At 51.3% G+C, this 20,375-nt stretch overlaps 1 protein-coding gene across 5 annotated transcripts in view; it reads right to left on the reverse strand.

Moving 5' to 3' along the window:
* Nucleotides 1–1,233: 1,233 nt before the first annotated feature.
* The window catches only part of TMEM229B (transmembrane protein 229B), a 45,185-nt gene continuing 26,043 nt past the window's right edge, over nucleotides 1,234–20,375 (reverse strand). For 4 of the 5 annotated variants that reach the window (XM_054448264.2, XM_054448262.2, XM_054448263.2 and 1 more), the window contains 2 exons: nucleotides 18,000–18,172; nucleotides 1,234–4,929 (listed from right to left, as the gene is read on the reverse strand). In XM_054448264.2, the coding sequence (XP_054304239.1) occupies nucleotides 4,408–4,911 (504 nt within the window). In that variant the 5' untranslated portion in view covers nucleotides 4,912–4,929; nucleotides 18,000–18,172 and the 3' untranslated portion in view covers nucleotides 1,234–4,407. Of the gene's footprint in view, nucleotides 4,930–17,999; nucleotides 18,173–19,555; nucleotides 19,719–20,375 lie in introns of those variants that run through there. The other variant, XM_054448265.2, reaches the window with a different exon arrangement.

The raw sequence follows: 20,375 nt of genomic DNA on the forward strand, positions 1-20,375 counted from the left end.
ACTTTGCTTGCCTCTTTCTATAAAATCTTGTTCTGAGAGAACTACCTTGTATATTTGTTTACGCTAACATGTAAATGACTGCTGGGGATTTATGCTAGCTCATTTTCATAAGGGAAAAAGCTTTCAGCCAAGAAATGAAAACCTTCAAGTGAGGGAGGCAGAGGGCCCTCCCGATGATTTAGAAAGCACACTGTCTACTCCATCCAGAAAAGCAGTGGGTGTTCTATAATCCAGCTGTGACAGGGGGCCCATGCCATTTGCGTTTGGCTGAAATTACTGAGCAACTTCAAGACAGGGTCTCACTGTCACCCAGAGTACAGTGGTGCAATCATAGCTCACTGCAACCTCCAACTCCTGGGCTCAGGTGATCCTCCTGATTCAGGCTCCTGAGTATCTGGAATTATAGGTGTGTGTCACCATGCCTGGCTTTTTTTTTTTTTTTTTTGTAGAGATGGTGGTCTCTGTATGTTCCCCAGGCTGGTCTCAAACTCCTGGGCTCAAGTAATCCTCCTGCTTCAGCCTCTCAAAGTGCTGGGTTTACAGGTGTGAGCCACCATGCCCAGCCTGACTGAGCAACTTCTGAACCCTCCATCCTCTTCCTGGAAGGAGGAAAGTGGACAGCGGCCTGGTGGCAGTGGTGGTGAGGGGAGGACAGGGAAGCTCAACGGAGCAGAGGTGCATAAAGGGGGAGAGATTACTCCCTCCAAATGCACTTCTCCGAAAAAACAGGGCTGCCAGAGAGGAGTGCAGAGCTGTTTTTTGAAAGCATGACTTTCAATGTAACATCACTTTCAAAGTAAAGGGCTCTGGCCTTCCATGTCTTTGGGGGTACCCTTAGCCAGCCTGCTTGCTCCCTCCTGCCTCATGAGATGTCCCAGGTCATGGCTGGTGTTTCCAGGAGGAGCTTGTCTCATGGGCAGCTGCAGCCAACCTGCAGTCAACCTGGATACTGCCTGGGATCCCCCTCTGCCTGGAAGCGTAGCACCAAAGTAAGGCCTGGATCACATTATGCCACCTGAGAATTGGGGTCAGGGTGTGAATTCAGGTTACCAGAGTGTCAGAGCAGAGACAGCAAGGATTGGCAGGGAGTGTCACTTGCCCCCTCCACGGGGCAGCCTCGCCAGCAGCCCTCTTGGTTCGGGAGGGCATGATGCCAGGGTGCAAAGGGCCTGGCCTCCAGAAGCCCCTGAGAAAGTGGCTCCAAAAGAGGAAAAACAGATGGGCCAGAACCAGTCCTGGAACACAAACACCGTATATTTTATGTGCACAAATGTGAAAAGGAAGAGACAGAGGGACCAACGGAGACACAGAGCAGGCAATAGGCGCACAAACTGGTCGTGTGTCCTTCTCATGAGCTGCCCAACTGGGAGACAGTCCCACACACCTCAAAGGCCCTTTAGCAGTGCTGAGGCCTGCAGCATCTCCAGGTCTGGGTGGCCTCAGGGTGGAAGGCACTCTCCCTGCCATGGCTCCCCTAAGGGCTGGGCCTCTCACCTGTCTGCATCCCAGGGTGATGCCTGCACAGCCCAGGGCTTCATAAATGCAGGTTCTCATGAACTGACCCATTCAGCAGCTGCCTCCCCAGGAGACCCATGCAGAGTGAGGGACCAGGACAAAAGGGCTTCATGGGGACTCCCTAGGTATTATTGCTGTGAATAAGCATAGGCCATTGTGACTCACTGGCATTGAAGAGGGCACAGGGCACATGGGATGCCTAGCAGATGTCAGAAGCAGTTCAACCATGCAGGGCAACACATTGCAATCTGTAATTCAGAGATGCTGCCATGTCCAGTGGAGAGAGGCCCAGGACACCAGAGGTTCATGAACAGCCAGCAAACACTCCCCACCAGCACCCTTAATGCTTGGCAGGACTGGGATTATTCCAAACTTTGAGTCCCTGGCCACTAAGGGATTGGGGCCCTGATACCTAAAAAAGCAAGAGTTGAAGTCTGGGCTATCCCTGGTGAGACCTGAACCTGTAGATCCCGTGGTCAGGCCATGGGTTGTTGCCTTCCTTTGCTGGAGGTTTGATGCCTTATGAGGGGCAACTGGAGAAATGGGACACCTAGATGGAGCAGAAACACAATGCTGGATGTTGCCAGGCACACAGGCATACCCCCAGGACCTCCTGAACTTGGGAACGTATAGGACCCAGAGAGGAAATGGTGCCAGGGAATGCCCACAAGGCAACTTCTGGAGCAGCAAGACCTGGTGGGCCAACCAAGGATTTGCTCTGGCTGAGAATTATGGAGGCATCAACAAGCTGGCCACTGGACTCAGTTGTGGAATGCGAGTGTGAAGGTGGGTAGTGTGGTCTAGGGGCCCACATGGAAGGCCTGAAGGGGTGCTGGGAGACTAAGACAACATGGAATTGGAGAGAGAACCAAGGAAACAACTGTCCAGAGAGAACAGGGAAGCCAGACAATATTCTCCTCCTGGAACTTCCTCCACCTATAGATGGAAAACAATCTACTCCCACCGGAAGCCTGATTCTCTGTAACCCCCAAAGCCCTGGAATTGGGGCCACAATAAAATCAAAAGGAGGGCTGGCCCCTGCAAAAAGTAGTTCATCCCTGGATTTGAGGAGCCTGCCCAGGAAATAGGCTAGGAAATACCCTTCGTTCTGCTCTGGACAGGGCTAACTGCAGAAAATCTTGCCAAAGGCAGAGTCTGCAAGCTTTTCTCCAGACCTAGGACACAACTGTGGCCCACCCCACCACACCCTGCACCCCACCACACCCTGAACCCCACCACACCCTGCACAGTATGGGCAGGGCAGCCAGCAGGGAAGAGGACATTCTCTCCACAGGTGATACCGTCACTTTGTAATGATCCATAAAAAGGGAAAGGCTAATTACTACCTAAGAGTCCTAGTGTGGTCAAGAAGAGACCATGTACCATGGGATGGATGGGCCACTTTCTAACGGACCCTTCCCCTTGAGGAGTGAGAGTCAGAGCTGGAAGTAGGCTGGAGTGAGTATTTCACCTGTCCACTGCCAGCAATGGACCTGTCACAGGACAAAGGTGGGGCAGGGGAACCAAGGTGCCAATGCCCATGAGTGTGGCAGGGTTAATACTGTTTAAGGAGTAAGCTCAAAGGGTCAGCCTTGCTGGGAGAAGTTTGGGGAGAGGGGCAGCCCTGAGGTTCTGCTACCAGGGATGAGGCTCTGGCAGAACCAGCACTGATACCCTCCCACAAAGGAGGCTCCAAGGAGCCTTCCACAGCTGCAAGGTCCTCCTCTCTTTCTTCCTCTCATTCTCCATCAGTCTCCAATGCTGGATACCTGGCTTCTCCAACCCATAGAAAGCTAGACTGCTCAGTTTTGGCTTGAAAATAAACCAGGCAGGGAATAGATGACCTAGAACTCTGTCTTTTCCCCACCGAACTGACTTGCCTCTAGGTCCCCACTGTGGATCCACAGGGCCTAACCCAGCCTGCCTGTGCATTGGAGAGCATCATTTGTTCTCAGCTGAGGCACTGAGAAGGCAGCACTGCCACAGCCCACTAGACTGGGGGTAGGGAGGTGTAACTCAAGAACTCCCCAGGCATCAGGCCAGCCGAACAGTGGAGGGAAGGACTGCAAGGGGGTGGGGGTTGGGGGTGTCTCAGGGCTCCATCTCTGGCAGCTCCTGTGCTGGCTAGGGAGCTGGGGTGGGGCAGGTGTGGTGACCGACGTGGATAAAGAGCTGCTAGTGGTAAAGGCTTTGAAAACAAGACAGAAAAGGGGGAAACGCCACCGAACACACGGGGATTGAAACCTCCAAAAGCCCAAGGTTGGTGGGAATCCAGCACCACGGGGGCCCCAGAAGGCCAAGGGAGCAGCGCAGGGCCCTGGGGGAGGGGAGAGGAGCCAAGGGAGGGTCCCCCAGCCCTTGCAGACCAGCGTTGCTGCCACGCAGCCTCCTGGCTGCCCAGTCTCTCCTCGGCTGCAGCTCAGCAGGCCCCTGGGGAGGTATTGGTTGCAAGCAAGCACCTGAATATTGCCTAATGGAACCAGCCAAAGCTCAACTAAATCCAGATCAGAGGGAGGGAGGTCAGGCCTTGCTTCCCACCTGCGGCCCCATTCTCATTGTCCCTTGGCCAGGACAGGGCCTGCTGCTTCCAAAGTCAACTACATAGTCCATCGCTGCTCAGCCACAGGCCTCCTGGCACCAACCCCTGAACTGGGCCGCGATCCATGGACCCTTCCCAATGTCCCTCTGCTGCCTCCACACCCCATCCCCCAACACCTGACCACGGCCCCCCAACACCGGCCCCCGCGGAGGTTAGGGGGCTCTGTGTGCCCTACAGGGCTGAGGCTTGGCCGGAGCAGGGCCTTTGCTGCATGGATGGGGAAACCTCACCAGCTTGGTCTCTTTGTTCATGAGTTCCATGAGAGATCCCCAGGCCCCCCACCCGCTTCCTACTCAGTCAGTCTTGACGTGGCCGTTGGCCAGGGCTAGGGCGCCGCTGGGCTCCCCGGGCTCAGCATCCTTGTCGAAGCGGAGGCGGAGGGTGTTGCGGATGATGAACTGCTCCATGATGAGGGCCCCGCAGAACCAGGGCACGGCGTACTCCAGGGTGATGAGGCCCATGAAGTCAAAGTCGAACTGGGAGTAGTCCCAGGGGCAGGCGTTGAACTGGCGCAGGATGAAGCCGGTGGTGAACTCCCACAGGTAGGTCCAGAGCGTGTAGATGAGGCAGCGCAGGAGCAGCGGGCAGCGGCCGCGCAGCCGCAGGTACATGCGCTCCACGATGAGGATGGAGGTGCCGTAGATGAAGAGAGCCCACACGCTCGTGACCCCAGGGAACTTCCAGTTCAAGTTCACCACGAACTCCCAGGCCGCTGTGAACATCACCTCGCAGAAGTAGCCGTGGATGGCGTACAGGTACCAGCGGGACAGCGCCGTCAGGGGCTCGGCAGAGGCCATGGCGCCGACTGGGGCTGGCTGCGGGGGGCACAAGACAGACAGGTGAGGGCCGGGCGCGGCGGCTCACGCCTGTAATCCCAGCGCTTTGGGAGGCCGAGGCGGGCGGATCACTTGAGGTCAGGAGTTCCAAACCAGCCTGGCCATCATGGTGAAACCCCGTCTCTACTAAAAATACAAAAATTAGCCGGGCGTGGTGGCCCGCTCCTGTAATCCCAGCTACTTGGGAAGCTGAGGCAGGAGAATCGCTTGAACTCGCAAGGCAGAGGTTGCAGTGAGCCAAGATTGCGCCACTGCACTCCAGCCTGGGCGACAGAGTGAGACTCTGTCTCCAACAAAACAAAACAAAACAACAACAAAAAAAACAGAGCAAAGAACAGAATAACCCACCCACCCCACTGACTTCTCTGCAACTCTACCCAAATGCTACTTAGAGGGATGTGTCTGTACTCCCTACAGCTTTTTTGGATTATCTGTGGTCAGTTGAAGAGTCAGCTGGCCTGGTCCACCAATCAGCCCCATTTCTAGACTACTTGCTGATTTCTCGCAGGCCTATCCACTGGGGACCCCATTTCTTCCTCCACTTCTTCTCAAACAGTTCCATGTCACTCATATTTCTGAGATGTAAGTGACTCATCACATTTGTCCTTGTGTGTGTGCATGCCATTTTTTAACCATGTTTAAGTGTACAATTCAGTGGTCTTAAGTACATTCACATTGTTGTGCAACTATCACCACCAACCATCTCCAGAACTTTTTCATTGTCCCAAACAGAAACTTTGTATCCATTAAATACAAACTCCCACTCCCCATACCCTCAGCCCCTGGCAACCACTATTCTATTTTCTGTCTCTATGAATTTGACTACTCTGGGTGCCTCATATAAGTGGAATCATACAAACACTGTCCTTTTGTGACTGGCTTAGCATAACTGGCTTAGCTTTCACTTAGCCTAACGTCTTTGAGGTTCATCCATGTTGCAGCACATGTCAGAATTTCCTTTTCTTTTTTTTTTTTTTTTGGGACAGAGTCTCGCTCTGTCATCCAGGCTGGAGTGCAGTGGCGCAATCTTGGCTCACTGCAACCTCTGCCTCCCGGGTTCAAGCGATTCTCCTGCCTCAGACTCCTGAGTAGCTGGGACTACAGGCGCACGCCATCATGCCCGGCTAATTTTTCAATTTTAGTAGAGACGGGGTTTCACCATGTTGCCCAAGCTGGTCGCAAGCCCCTGAGCTCAGGTGATCCGCCTGCCTTGGCCTCCCAAAGTGCTAGGATTACAGGCGTGAGCCACTGTGCCTGGCCAGAATTTCCTTCCTTTTAAAGGCGGAATCATATTCCATTGTATATATCACCATATTTTGTTTATCCATTCATCCATTGATGGACACCTGGGTTGCTTCTACCTTTTGGCTACTGAAAATAAGGCTGCTATGAACACGGGTGTACAAAGGTCTGTCTGAGTCCCTGCTCTCAACTCTTTCAAGTACATATGCAGAAGTGGAAATACTGGATCATATGGTAATTCTATGGTTAACTTTCTGAGGAACCACTGTGCTGTTTTCCACAGTGGCCACACCATTTTACATTCCCCATCAGCAATGTACACGGGTTCCAATTTCTCCACATCCGCCCCAAACACTTGTTATTTTCTGTTTTGTTTTCATAATGGCCATCCTAATGGGTGTGAGGTGGTTCTCTCATTGTGGTCACATTTGTCTTTGCTCCATTAAATGGGGTTTTGGTGTTTGGTTTCAGTGTTGAGGGGAAACCAATGGATTGACACAGGAAAGAGTCCTCCCCAGTCCTTCTGGCTCCTTTTCCCTCCCCTCTTTTAAACCCCACCAGTCTTCAAGGCCCAGCTCCCATGCTGCTTCTCTCTACTTTCTCCTCGCCCTCCACCAGCGACTGTCTGCACCACTTACCTGGCCCATTATCAGGTGCCACCCCAATGGCTTTTTGAGGTACATGCTCTCATGATCCAACTAGCATGTGAACTCCTTGAGGACAGTGACTGTTGCACAGGCCGGTGCTTTGTGGCCTTGACGCAGGCCTGTCCTGGGCAGGCCCTCTCTAAATGATGTGTCCTGTTCATGCGGAGGGAGGTGTGGGACTGCATCAAGAATGGGAAGGTAGGGCTTGAGAACATAAATCCTAGCTCTGCCAGCTGCTAATGGCTTCACATCTCTGTCGATCCCCTCTCCAAGGTGCGAGAAAAGACAGAGGTTAAGGAAATGGCATCTGTAGTATGGACACCTGTCTGGGAATTCCAGCCTCACATTTCAGCTGAAGCAGGCCTGGTCACATTAATAGCTACCCATCCTTGTGCATTGCTCTGTGGTCTTCCAAGTAGTTCGTTCACATTTTGTCATGGTTCTTACATAATTAAGATTCAGGCTGGGTGCAGTGGCTCACACCTGTAATCCCAGAACTGTGGGAGGCCGAGGCGGGTGGATTACCTGAGGTCAGGTGTTTGAGAACAACCTGGCCGACATGGTGAAACCCTGTCTCTACTAAAAATACAAAAATTAGCCGGGTGTGGTGGCATGCACCTGTAGTCTCAGCTACTTGGGAGGCTGAGGCAGAAAAATTGCTTGAACCCAGGAGGCGGAGGTTGCAGTGAGCCAAGATCATGCCACTGCACTCCAGCCTGGGCAACAGAGCAAGACTTCGTCTCCAAAAAATATATTTATAAATAAAATAAAAAAGATTCATGTGAAGGTCAGAAAATTTTACTCCCATTTTTTTGCAGTGAGACAGAGCTCAGAGAGGGGACATCATTTGCCCCATATCCCAGGGCCAGTAAATGGAAGAGCTGAGATTAGAACCAATATCTCTTGCTTTCTACTGCAGAACTCATCCCCTGCACACGACTGCCCATCTGTTAGACATACGTACCAAATGTCACTCCCCTGCTCAAAAATGCTCGATAGCGGCTGGGCACAGTGGCTCACGCCTGTAATCCCAGCACTTTGGGAGGCGGAGATGGGCATATCACCTGAGGTCAGGAGTTCAAGACCAGCCTGACCAATATGATGAAACCCCGTCTCTACTAAAAATACAAAAAAACAATGGATGGGTAGGTATTAATGTGACCAGGCCTGCTTCAGCTAAAATGTGGTGGCATGCGCCTGTAATCCCAGCTACTTGTGAGGCTGAGACAGGAGAACCGCTTGAACCTGGGAGGTGTAGGTTGCAGTGAGTCGGGATTGCACCATTGCACTCCAGCCTGGACAACAAGAGCGAAACTCCGTCTCAAAAACAAAATGTTCGATAGCTCCCTATTTCCTAATGAAACACAACAGCATCCTTGGCCTGCCATTCAAGATTCTTCATGACCTTGCCCCGATTGACATCTTCAGCCTTTTCCTCACAATCCAGCTCTTCCTGTCTTTCATCTCCATGCCTTTGTAGGTCCTATTCATTCTGTTAGGCGTGCCTTTCTCCTCTCACTTCCGTGAGTATAAACCAGCTTGCAGGTTACCTTCAGAACAAAATCTCTTTCATTCTCCCAGGTCCCAAGTCCTCTCTTCCTCTTCTGAATTTCTACAGCACTTACTCTGTCTCACTCCCTTTGCTACACGTTATTTTCTGTTATATTATATTGAGAATTTCGGTCCCCGGCCAGACCTCTTTCCTGTGTGCTGCACCTATAGCTCCTGCTCTTCCTTAGACAGCTCCCCCTAATGTCCCGCAGGCATCCCAGACTCCCTTCCTAAATCAAACCCATGGGCAGGTGTGGTGGCTCATGCCTGTAATCCTAGCACTTTGGGAGGCAGAGGCAGAAGGATCACTCGAGCCCAGAACTCTTGAGTTCAAGACCAGCCTAGACAATGCAGTGAGACTCTGTCTCTAAAAAATAAATAAATAAAATCAAACCCATTATCTTTTCCCCAAAACCTGTTTCTCTCCTAAGACCCCCACCCCAATTAATGGCACCACCATGCACCCAGTTAGAACCAGAGGTCTCGAAGTCTGTCTGGCTTCCTCTGCCACATCCCCACCCTAACATGAGTTCCTGAGAGTGAGGGCCTTGCCTGCCTGGTTCAGCACAGTATTCCCAGTGCCCGGCACAAAGCCCAGCACACAGTAAGCATTCAAGACAAGAATAAAGACATTTCTTAGTTAGCAATTCCATATAACAAATCATCCCAAAAACCCTGGCCTAAAACAACTACCGTCTACTGTTACAGCTCACATGTCTGTGGTTGGCGGATGGCTGGGGCAGTGTAGCTCCACTCCACCTGTCTCTCATCCTCCTGCAGGGCCCAGTGGACTTGCCTGGGCATATTCTTCTCATGGCAAGGGCAGAGGCACAAAGCTGAGCAAGCCCAGCTGTACATGTGTGGTTCAAGACTCTGGTTAAGCCATGCCCACCAACATCCCACTGGCCAAGGGAAAGCCACCAAATCAGCTACTAACTCCCACCCTTACCACCTCTTAAATATCTTTGGGATCCATCCCCTTCTCTTCATTACTCTTCTCATTGCTGCCGCTGCTCTGGTTCACGCCCTCATCATGTCTCACCTGGATGACTCTAAAGTTCTCCCAGCTTTGCCTTCTTCCTTCTAATTCACTCATCACAGGATGAAAGAGTGTGTAGAAAAAACGCAACCTTTCTAAAATGCAAATCCGATGTTTCTCGCCACTTGAAGCCCATGAGTGGATCTTCAACATCTACAGAGTAAATAAAGCTCAAACCCCTGGGGACGGCTGGCAAAGCCCTTCACAACTTGTCCCTGCTTCCAATCCTGTCCTCCAGATGTCTACCTTGCTGTTTTTGCTACCTGGGCCCCACCCAGGGCCGGTGAACCCTCCTTTAAGACCCAGCTCCTCCTCTGTGAGGACTTTCCTAAGCACCCTGACTCCAGAGCTGTCTGCCCACTTCTGCACCCTCCCTTCTCTGTGGTAATAGTGAGCACTCTGCTTCACTGGATTCATCTGAACACCAGCACCAGCAGCCTCCTGAGGAATGCTTGTTTAAGATAGTGGTAAGAGAAAAAAGCAGGATTCAAAACTGAATATTCAACCTAACTCCGATTCTGCAAAGGCATGCATATGTGCACATATACAAAAAAATTAAACAACAATCATCTCTGGATGGTGATATCATATGTGATTTTTTTCTTTATATTTTTCTGCATACTTTTTTTTCCTAACACGCATGTATAACTTTTATAAAACTGAAATTTCATCTTAAAAATGCTTATGGAGGCTGGACATGGTGGCTCACCCTGTAAACCCAGCACTTTGGGAGGCTGAGGTGGGAGGATCATGAGGTCAGGAGTTCAAGACCAGCCTGGCCAACATGGTGAAACCCTGTCTCTACTAAAAGTACAAAAATTAGCTGGGTGTGGTGGTGCGTGCCTGTAATCCCAGCTACTTGGGAGGCTGAGGCAGAAGAATTGCTTGAACTGGGACCCGGGAGGTGGAGGTAGCAGTGAGTGAGATCGTGCCACTGCACTCCAGCCTGGGCTACAGAGCAAGATTCTGTCTCAAAAAAAAAAAAAAAAAAAGCTTGTGGAAGCTGGGTGCAGTGGCTCATGCCTGTAATCCCAGCACTTTGGGAGGCCGAGGCGGGTAGATCACCTGAGGTCAGGAGTTCGAGACCAGCCTGGCCAACATGGTGAAACCACATCCCTACTAAAAATACAAAAATTAGCCGGGCATGGTGGCATGCGCCTGTAATCTCAGCTACTTGGGAGGCTGAGGCAGGAGAATCGCTTGAACCTGGGAGGCAGAGGTTGCCATGAGCCGAGATAGCGCCACTGCACTCTAGCCTAGGTGACAGAGTGAGACTCCGTCTCAAAAAAGAAAAAAAAATGCTTGTGGAATGAATATGTATTCACCGTATTCATACCTTGTGTATAGAAGGTGTTCAATGAATTTGCTAAGCAAATGAACCCAAAGAAACCTGAAGTCACGTAAAATTATTGCAGGCTCTTCCCTCCTGGGTCATCCAACAACAAACCATGCCTCACAGGTATCAATATGGCCAGCTGGTTAAGTTCAGGGACCCCAGATGATCCTAACTGCCTGGGTTGGAATCCTGGCTGATGCTTTCCACCTGTGAGACCTAATGGACGCTGCCCAACCACCCTGTGCCTCAGAGACCTTGTAGGTAAAGTGAGGATAATGGAAGTAATGACCACAGAAGGCTGTTGTGAGGATGAATGAACTAGTACATATACACTACTTAAAATACAGCTAAGGCTCCAGAAAGGGCAGCTGTCATTTCTGGCACAGAGCCAGACCTCTGGACAGCCCCTCCTGCTTTTACACCACCTCCTACCTGATGCAGGGTCACTGTGCCCCTGCTCTCGGCAGCCTCTAGGCAGCCCTTCCTGTCAAGCAGGTTAGGTCTTCATCGCAACCCTGAGCACCAAGCTAGCGAGCCAAGAAATCGGGTGGCAATAATAACCCCACATATGGCCCTCAGGAGAACAAAACTCCCACAGACATCCCGGGAGACTGAAGGTGAGCCTCCAGCTTCCCTGTGGCTACCGAGAGATGAATGGAAGAGGAAGGGTGTCAGAGCCAGCCCGAGGGGCAGACTTGAAAAGACGGTGGAATGAAAGGGGAACAGCCTCTCACCCCCTCATTTAATCTCCTACACCCCGGCAGGAGAGAACAGATCCAGGCTCCAGGGGAACACACCGAGGTGGACTGAGGGCCTGAGACAGATGGCACAGCACAGGGGTGTGGAGACCTCTGGACCTCCTACCCCGACTCAGGCCCCATGACCTGCACGTATCCCCCTGGCTCTTCCAACCCCCAGGGCCTGGGCTGAGGGAACGGGAACCTCACAGGGACTCTCCTGCAGCAGCCTGACATGACTGTGTGGATCTCATCACTCAGGCCAGACCCCAGCCTTGAGGCTGACTTTAAACCCTGCTCTTCTTGCCTCTGATCTCTCTGGGATGGCCCAGAATGGTTTCCCAGCTGGTAACAGATGGGAGGGTCCAGTCTCTTCCCCAACCCCAGCAGGTAACTTGGGAGAGTCAGACCCCAAAACCCTCAGAGCAGAAGCAAGAAGAAAGGGGTAGCTGTCAAAGGGAGAGAGAAACATAGGGTGAGAGACAGGAAGCTGCTGAACAGAAGAGAGGATGGAGTTCATGCCTATAGTCCCAGCACTTTTGGAGGCTGAGGTGGGAGAACAGCTTGAGGCCAGGAGTTCGAGACAAGCCTGGGCAACATAGCGAGACCACCATCTCTACAAAAAGAAAAAAAAGTAGCCTGGTTTGATGTGGTGTGCCTGTAGTCCCAGATGCTAAGGCAGGCGGATTCCTTGAGTTCAAGAGTTTGAGGCTACAGTGAGCTATGATTGTGCCACTGCACTCCAGCATGGACAATGAGCAAGACCCTGTCTCTTAAAAAAGAAAGAAAGAAAGAAAAACAAAGAAGCGAGATGGGGGAGAGAGAAACAGGGTGTGCCCCAAGCCCAGATTCTGTTTCTGGGCAGCAGGAAGCCATGGGTAGTAGATGGAGGGGAAGCACACCACGGCAATGTCAGACAGTGTCCGAGGGCGGAACTAGGAGAACATAGCTGGTCCATGCAAGACCAACAGGGGAAATTAAAGACCTGAGTCAGGGCAGAAGATGGGGTTGAAGAGAAAGGAATAGGAGACAGTGTCATTGGCTGAGGTGGCAGCTCCCATTGTGGTGGGGAAGATGATAATATTAGAGGCTGGGCATTGACCTGGATGCGTTTTCAGAACCCCACTCTCCAAACCCATTTCTAATCAGCACAGGAGCTGTGCTTAACTTTGAGCTAGGACAGGCTCACCCACCCCATACAGGGCCTGACAGGCCCCTATTCCCTGCCCCAGCCTCCACCCACCTGACTCCCTGTACCCCCGGGCCCCTTCCACTAGCTCCTTGCTCAGCCCTGGGATCAGAGCCCCGGGAAAGCCTGCTGCAGAAGGAACTGGCAGCTCAGGGGACCTTGGCTTCTTTCTCCTGGTGACAAACAAAACTGTCCTGAGACCTGTGACATGAAGATAGGACAGCCCAGGAACAGAAATTCAGGGTGGATTGAAGAGGAGGAGAGTGTGAGCAAGGTTGAATGCAGGAGGACAGAGTTTGGAGAGCAAAGGACAGCTTCACAAGCAGGGTTTGATTGAACAACACTCAAATCCAAGTCCTCATATCTGATGAAAGGGCCTGGGCAACCAGAGTCCCAGCGAAGGGCCAGGACTCAAGGCGACTTGTGAGGGCTGGGAACTACCCCTCCAAGGGAACAGGTGATGGGGAAGGGGAAGGGGAGCTGGCTTTCAGAGCCCTGCTCACTAAGAGCATCTCACCAGCTGCTCTCCGAGCCTGCTGTTCCACAGGGTGGCAGGGGACATGGCCAGCAGTTGAGAGGGGTAAAGAGGCTGACATAAAAGTCTAAGACAGGCTGAAGGCAAAACCAGATGGAATAACTGCCCTTGGTTTTGTCAAAAACTCCCATCTTGTTTCAGGGGGCTAAGGTGCCACAACACAATGACGGGGAATTTTTGTCCAGAGAAGCATCTGGCCAGAAAATCGGGATTCCCCTCCCATGCAACCGGGCTGGGAAGGCCTTCCGCTTTCATTCCACTCACTTCCCAAGCTTCACTCCCCATCCCCACGCACCCCCATCACTACAGTTCCATGTTCTGGGGAGACCCACAGCGCTTCTAGGAGAACCCGGAGGGCAAGGCAGTGGGGGACAGCTTCAGGAGCCCTTGGGTGGCTCTGTGCTGAAGGTGAGTGGCTTCAATGAGGAAAGGGCAGAAACCTCCCTGAACTTCCCCTGTTGTCATCAAGTTAGCAGGGAGGAAAACAGGGCTTGCTCAGGGCCGGAAGGGAAGCAAGTGGAGGGAAACTCCTGTAGCCACTGGCTGGTGCACATGCCGCAGACTTCCACCCTTTTGCTGTGGGCACCCCCCAAGGAAAGCCCCTGGGATTAGTGATACTGCAGGCCTTGATGAAGTCTTCCCTCCACCTCCCAAGTCACAATAATAATAATAACCAGGTGCTCTTCTCAGTATTTCCATGTATTAACTCAAAAAATCCTCAAGCCCATATTACAGATGGGGAAAGTGAGGCAGAAAGAGGCTACATTCTTTTTTTGTTTGTTTTTTGGTTTTTTAGATGGTGTCTCACTCTGTCACCCAGGCTGGAGTGCAGTGGTGTGAACTTGGCTCACTGCAACCTCTGTCGCCCAGGTTCAAGCAATTCTCATGCCTCAGCCTCCCGACAGGCTGGGATTACAGGTTCCCGCCACCACACCCAGCTAATTTTTGTATTTTTAGTAGAGACGAGGTTTCACCATGTTGGCCAGGCTGATCTTGAACCCCTGACCTCAAGTGATCTGCCTGCCTCAGCCTCCCAAAGTGCTGGGATTATAGGCATGAGCCACCACACATGGCTGAGCCTACATTCTAATAACTATAAAAGGCAAGGCTGGGATTCCAACCCCACAAATCTGGCTCCAGAGTCTTTGCTCCTAATCAGCACACTGCACTGCCCCCAAGGCTGACTACAGGCTCCTCTGAGGGTACTACCATTATCTGAGTTCCTGCTTCTGGAAGGCTGGGAGGGTATGTGGAGAGACAACAGGAAGCAAGGAGAAGGTTGTGAACTTCTAGGTGGATCATTAACAAACCTCGCAATTGGGTGTCAGAGTTCCTAAAGGCTCCCAGCCTGTTCCTCAGGATCCACACAGAGGCCATCCGGGGTCAAAGCTGACAGTCACAGGACCATGACAGCAACTAACTCTCAGGCCTCAAGGCATGCGCCATTCAAAGGCCCCTCACCAGGACACACACAACCCAGAGGCCCCCTGACTGCCAGCCCACCCTAGTGCTCCTGGGAATCTCAGATGGCTCAGCCCTGCCATGGAGACACCAGCCAAGAGCAGGGGCCAGCTGCCCAGAGGAGCAACAGCCAGCATGTCAGGAGCAACGGTCCAAACACAGAGGATTTCAGGGGGCCTCAGATCCCAAGCAAACCCCAGCAGGAGGCAGGGCAGGGTGAGTGGACTTGGGGGATGGAGTCAGTTCTGGCACAGAGATACCTGGGGTTCAGGAAGTGAAGGGCGCCCTGCACGGGGGGCCGGCAGGCTGGCATCCCAGACCTGTATGTGGCTGCCTTGCTGTTACCATTCAGATCTCAGCTCAGCTGTCATATCTCAGGGACTTTTGATTCCTCCATTCCAAAATAGCCTCTCTGTCACTCGTATCATTCCATTTTATTTTCTACATAGCACTTTCACTTTCTGATATGTTGCTACTTATTTATGGTCTGTCTCTCCTCAACTAGAATGAAAGCTTCATGAGGGCGGGGGCACTGTCTTGTCCATTGCTGTGTAATCAGTGCCTAGAGTGGTGCCTGGCAATAATACCTAGTAATACTTGTAGAATGAATGGATGGATGAGTGGGCCCAAACAGGCCCAGGCCCTTAAACACTGATGAGGGCAGGTATAAACAGCTAGCTGCCTCAGTCTCTCTTCCCTCCTTTCTTGAGAAATACAGCCTTCTAAAACGTTTAATTCTAGCATTTAATTTTTTTCTAATTATAAAAGCAACATGTGCTCACAGCTGAAATTTAAACATTACAGAATGACATAGAAAGCAAAAGTTCCCTGTAATCACACATCTTAGAGAAAGTCACTATTAATGGTATGTTGTGTAGTCATCCAGATTCAATTTTATTTTTTAAAAAGCCAATCCATGCATCATAGAAAAAGCATTCATAGGCTGGGCGTGGGGGCTCACACCTGTAATCCCAGCATTTTGGGAGGCTGAGGCGGGAGGACTGCTTGAGCCCAGGAGTTTGAGACCAGCCTGGGCAACATAGTGAGACCTCATTTCTAATAAAGAAAAAAAAAAGAAAAAGCATTCATAATTCTGAACTAACAGCGATTACCATTTCTCCTTTGCAATATTTTCCTATGTGTGTATTTTACAAGTCACCATAATATACTTATTTGCAACCTGCCATTTTCACTTGTCATAACTATTTTTCCAAGTTGTTATATAGCCTCTGTGCTCATTATTATAATGGCTGTGTAGTATTCCAGCAAGCGGAAAACTGTAATTTACTTAACCTAGATGTCCAAAGGGACCAGTTGTTTCCCATTTCTACTACTACAGATGATATAACGAGAATTACCTTTAATGCCTGTAATGGAAGAATTTAGCCCTTTTCTTCTCTGGTACTATTTCCTAATAAGATATCTTAATGGATAATTCCAGAAGGGGAATCACTGAACCAAACGGTACAACAGCCTTAAGGCTGATGGCATAAATTGCTCTGGGGAGATGTGTCTCCCATCTGAGTCACCACGTTCCCACAGAGGCATCCATGGCCATCTCTTTACCCCCAACCCCCTTCCTCCTACAGTCTAGGCTTGCTCACACCACCCTGGCTACAAATCAACGCAAGAACACACTTCCTGAAAAACACTCCAGTCAAACTGACTTTGCAAGCCCAGGCTGAGTGGAAAACAGATTCTGGCCCTGAATTATAAACTCTCAACTAGGAGAGTCAAGATCTACCTAAAGTGGAAACAGACTTGATTACCCCTTTTCTACTCCCTGCAAATTCCTGCATGGAATCTGAAGCTCTGGGCTCCCATGGACCAGCCTAGAAACTCCAAAAAAAGCTTGTCTGTTCAAGATTGCAAAAGCCCAGCTCTGCCTGCCATGCCTTCTGGGGAGCTTCCTTCCTGCAGGTCTCTGATCCCACCAGGCTACGGGCCCTGCACAGACATAACAGCCTTCAGGCCAGACAGGCCTCTGGGGGTTGGGAAAGCAGCCAATTGTCATTTTTTAAGGCATCATCAAGGAAAATCCAGGGGCTGAGGCTGGAAAGAAAGGCCTGTGAGGACAGGCAGGGCTGTGCAGTTAGGAGCCTCTCACCCTACCTCGAGTTTGTCTTGCTGAGGAGATGCTGCTACTGACATGTGACAAAAGCAAGAGGACCTGCTCCTCCAGATCCCCTGGTGGTCACTCTTATGGCAGCTAAGGCTCACAAATCCCCCCACCTCCCAGGGCCCTGGATGCCCTACTCCAGGCCTCCTAGACCAGCACCACATGCATTGCTCATGGCTTCTGGGCAGAGTCCAGTCCCAGGTAATGCACGGTCCTCACTGTACAGATCTGAAGCCTGACGACCAAAGTAGATGCTGTTTCCCAGGTGTGGGTGCTCGCTTCACTCACGCCAGCCAATCTGAATGATATGGTTTGGCTGTGTCCCCACCCAAATCTCATCTTGAATTTCCACCATGTTGTGGGAGGAACTGGGTGGGAGGTAATTGAATCATGGGGCCAGGTCTTTCTCATGCTGTTCTTGTGATAGTGAATAAATCTCATGAGATCTGATGGGTTTTTGTTTTGTTTTGTTTTGAGACAGAATCTTGCTCTGTTGCCAGGCTGGGGTGCAATGGCGTGATCTTGGCTCACTGCAACCTCTGCCTCCCAGGTTCAAGCAATTCTCCTGCCTCAGCCTCCCGAGTAGCTGGGACCACAGGCATGTGCCACAACGCCCAGCTAACTTTTGTATTTTTAGTACATATGGGGTTTCACCATGTTGGCCAGGATGGTCTCAATCTGTTGACCTTGTGATCCACCCACCTCAGCCTCCCAAAGTGCTGGGATTACAGGCATGAGCCACTGTGCCCGGCTGACCTAATGGTTTTATAAGGGGGAGTTTCCCTGCACAAGCTCTCTCTCTTTGCCTGCTACCAACCTTGTAAGATGTGACTTGCTTCCCCTTGCCTTCCACCATGATTGTGAGGCTTCCCCAGACACGTGAAATTAACCCTCTTTTTCTGTATACATTTTCCAGTCTTAGGTATGTCTTTATCAGCAGCATGAAAACAAACTAATACACTGGGTCTGGCCTGGTTTTTAGAGGCCATGTGGCCATAAGACGGCTCCAGCATGTGATGGCCCAATATTGCTTGACATTCCCCTCCCATTGCAGAACTGCAGCCCTGTGACAGGACCTTGGATGGGGAACAGACTCAGAACTAGAACCTCCAGACTCATGCCCATGTTGATGAGGTGCCAAGCAGGCAGGATCGCTGGGCTGGTGATCCCCTGGGTACTTGTAACATACTCACTTATCACACCCTTGAGTGTGCAGCTCACAACAGACATCAGGATCACTGTCCAGGAGTGTCCTAGGTTAAACTTTGTTGGCTGGGCCTCAGTGCCATTCTCAGCAACGCAGGCAAGCATCAGCCCTAGGATTCAGCTGATCCTTGGCTGGGGGGCTGGCAGCTTCCATGTGTCCCTGGGAATAAAAGAGGAGGCTTTTATCAGCTTAAACTGCCCCCAGCAGATCCAAGGCAAACACTGCAAGGGCCTGGGCTCTGGGTTCAGCACCAGACACTCATCCCACCCTGGCCACCAGGGCCCCCTCCTGGAACCTGCCCCCTCCTCTTTGCATCCAGTTTGCTCAGGTCTGATTAATCCAGCCACAAGAGTCTGGGATGGTCCTGGACAATCCACACGTCAGGGGTTAGGACTTAGGGCTTCTTGCCTGAATGTGTGAACACTTGTGAATCTGAGAGGGGATATAATTTTAGAATCCAGCTCCATTCTCATTCAGCTTCAAATTACATTCTCACCTTCACCCTGTAGTGGGCACATCTGTTCTCAAGGGCGGTCAGAACCTCATGGAAGGCAGACAATGTAGGACATTTGTTTCAGCACTTTGAAAGCAGAGAACAACCACTCGTGCAGAAAAACAAAATGTGTGCTAAACCTTTCTATGTACAATTCTACCTCTCTAATATTTATTCATCCCATTTTATTATTTTACCATTATTATGGTTGAGGCCCTTCCTATGAACATCAGTAACCAGCTACAAGCTAATACAAATCTTACTTTATAATGCCCTTTGCCATGTACTTTAAAAAAAAAAAATCAAATAGAGACAGGTCTTGCTATGTTGACCAGTCTGGTCTCAAGCTCTTGGCCAACCCTCCCACCTCAGCCTCCCAAAGTGCTAGGATTATAGGCGTGAGCCACTGTGCCTGGCCAGCCATGTACACATTTTTAATACTATCCCTAAGATTTGATTATTTAATGGAGATTCCAACATTTTTTGTTTTAATATGAAAGTGCTAAAGCTTCCCTGAAAACCCCCTGGATACAGCACCATCTGCATATGCCCAAGGACAGCACTCAGGCCCAGCATGGCCCTCTGGCACAGCCCAGCCACTCAGAAGCTGAGAACAGTATGTGGCTGGGGGTGGGAGCTGGCACTCCCCTGTGGATGACCAGGCAGGATGGACCAGAGGCGCTGGTCTGTGCTGATGCTCACGTCCACCTTCCCCGCTCCCCTCTGACCCCCAGGCTCTCTGAGTAGAGGCCACTTGGGCCCTTGCTCAAGCTGACAACCTGTGAGGCAGCCAGGCAGCCGAGGAGAAGTGAAAGGGCAGGAGCGAGGGACCTGAAACTCACTGTATGGTGTGGTTTCGGGGGGTGCTCCCCTGGGTCTCCCCTCAGGGCCTCTGCACTGAGAGCATCACAGTGGGCTGCTGTGCTCAGCCTTGCCTCCCCCTCCCCAGCTCCTTCACAAACGGGACCCTCCAACCCGCCCCGATCTGTCCATCTTTCCCGCTTATCCCAGCCTGCCGGATGGAGGACAGGGGTCACCTTGACACGTACCTATCACCTTGAGGAAAAGGCTTTAACGGAGCATGTCCGAACCCTCTGGGACTCCCTCTCCACCAGCACCACAAGGACCATGTGCCTGGGGAGTTCAATCCCACCTGTGGAGACTTCTTCCCACCCTAGGCCCTCAGCCACATCCACGGCACAAGTCAGAACTAAAACAGAAACAGAAACCAAAGACCACATCCTGCCGGCACAGCCTGCGGGTTACTGCAGCCAGCTCTGGGAGCCCACTGCCTGCTGGGGTGCAGCCCTGGCAGATGAAGCCCCAGCACTCAGAAAGGCTCCTTTTGAGGGCAGCGTCCCACCAGACACCTCCCGCTTCCTGGTCTGCAGGCTTTTTCCCCAGGAAAAACTTAGTTGCAGGGAGGACGAGATGATGGTGCACCTCTTCCTCCAAGTGCATAAGCTGTCCCTAGGCCTCACTGACACTCCCTATCCCCCAAGAGTAGGTCCCAGGGGACAGGGGACATGAGGCTCCTTTGAGGACTGCAGGACCTGAACCAGAGGTTCTTGGAACATATGAATGAATGATGAGCCCTTATAGCAACTAACATATGGATGGAACTTAGATCATCTCTGATGATTTTCTCAGGCTCCTGAGGGGCAGGAAGGGCAGAAATGGTCACCTCTATTTTAGAAATGAAAACACAGAGGGTTCAGGACATTAAGAGATTTGGCCAAATCCAAACATTTGATTCAAATCCCAGTCCTCAGCCTCCAGAATCACCCTGTCCCCATACGATGTGCCTTCGAACTGCTTCCCACCCAAATCTCATCCTTAAGGCACATGTCTGCACACAAGGGTCTTCGA

Source organism: Pongo pygmaeus, chromosome 15 (assembly GCF_028885625.2).
Source record: "Pongo pygmaeus isolate AG05252 chromosome 15, NHGRI_mPonPyg2-v2.0_pri, whole genome shotgun sequence".
NCBI lineage: Eukaryota > Metazoa > Chordata > Mammalia > Primates > Hominidae > Pongo > Pongo pygmaeus.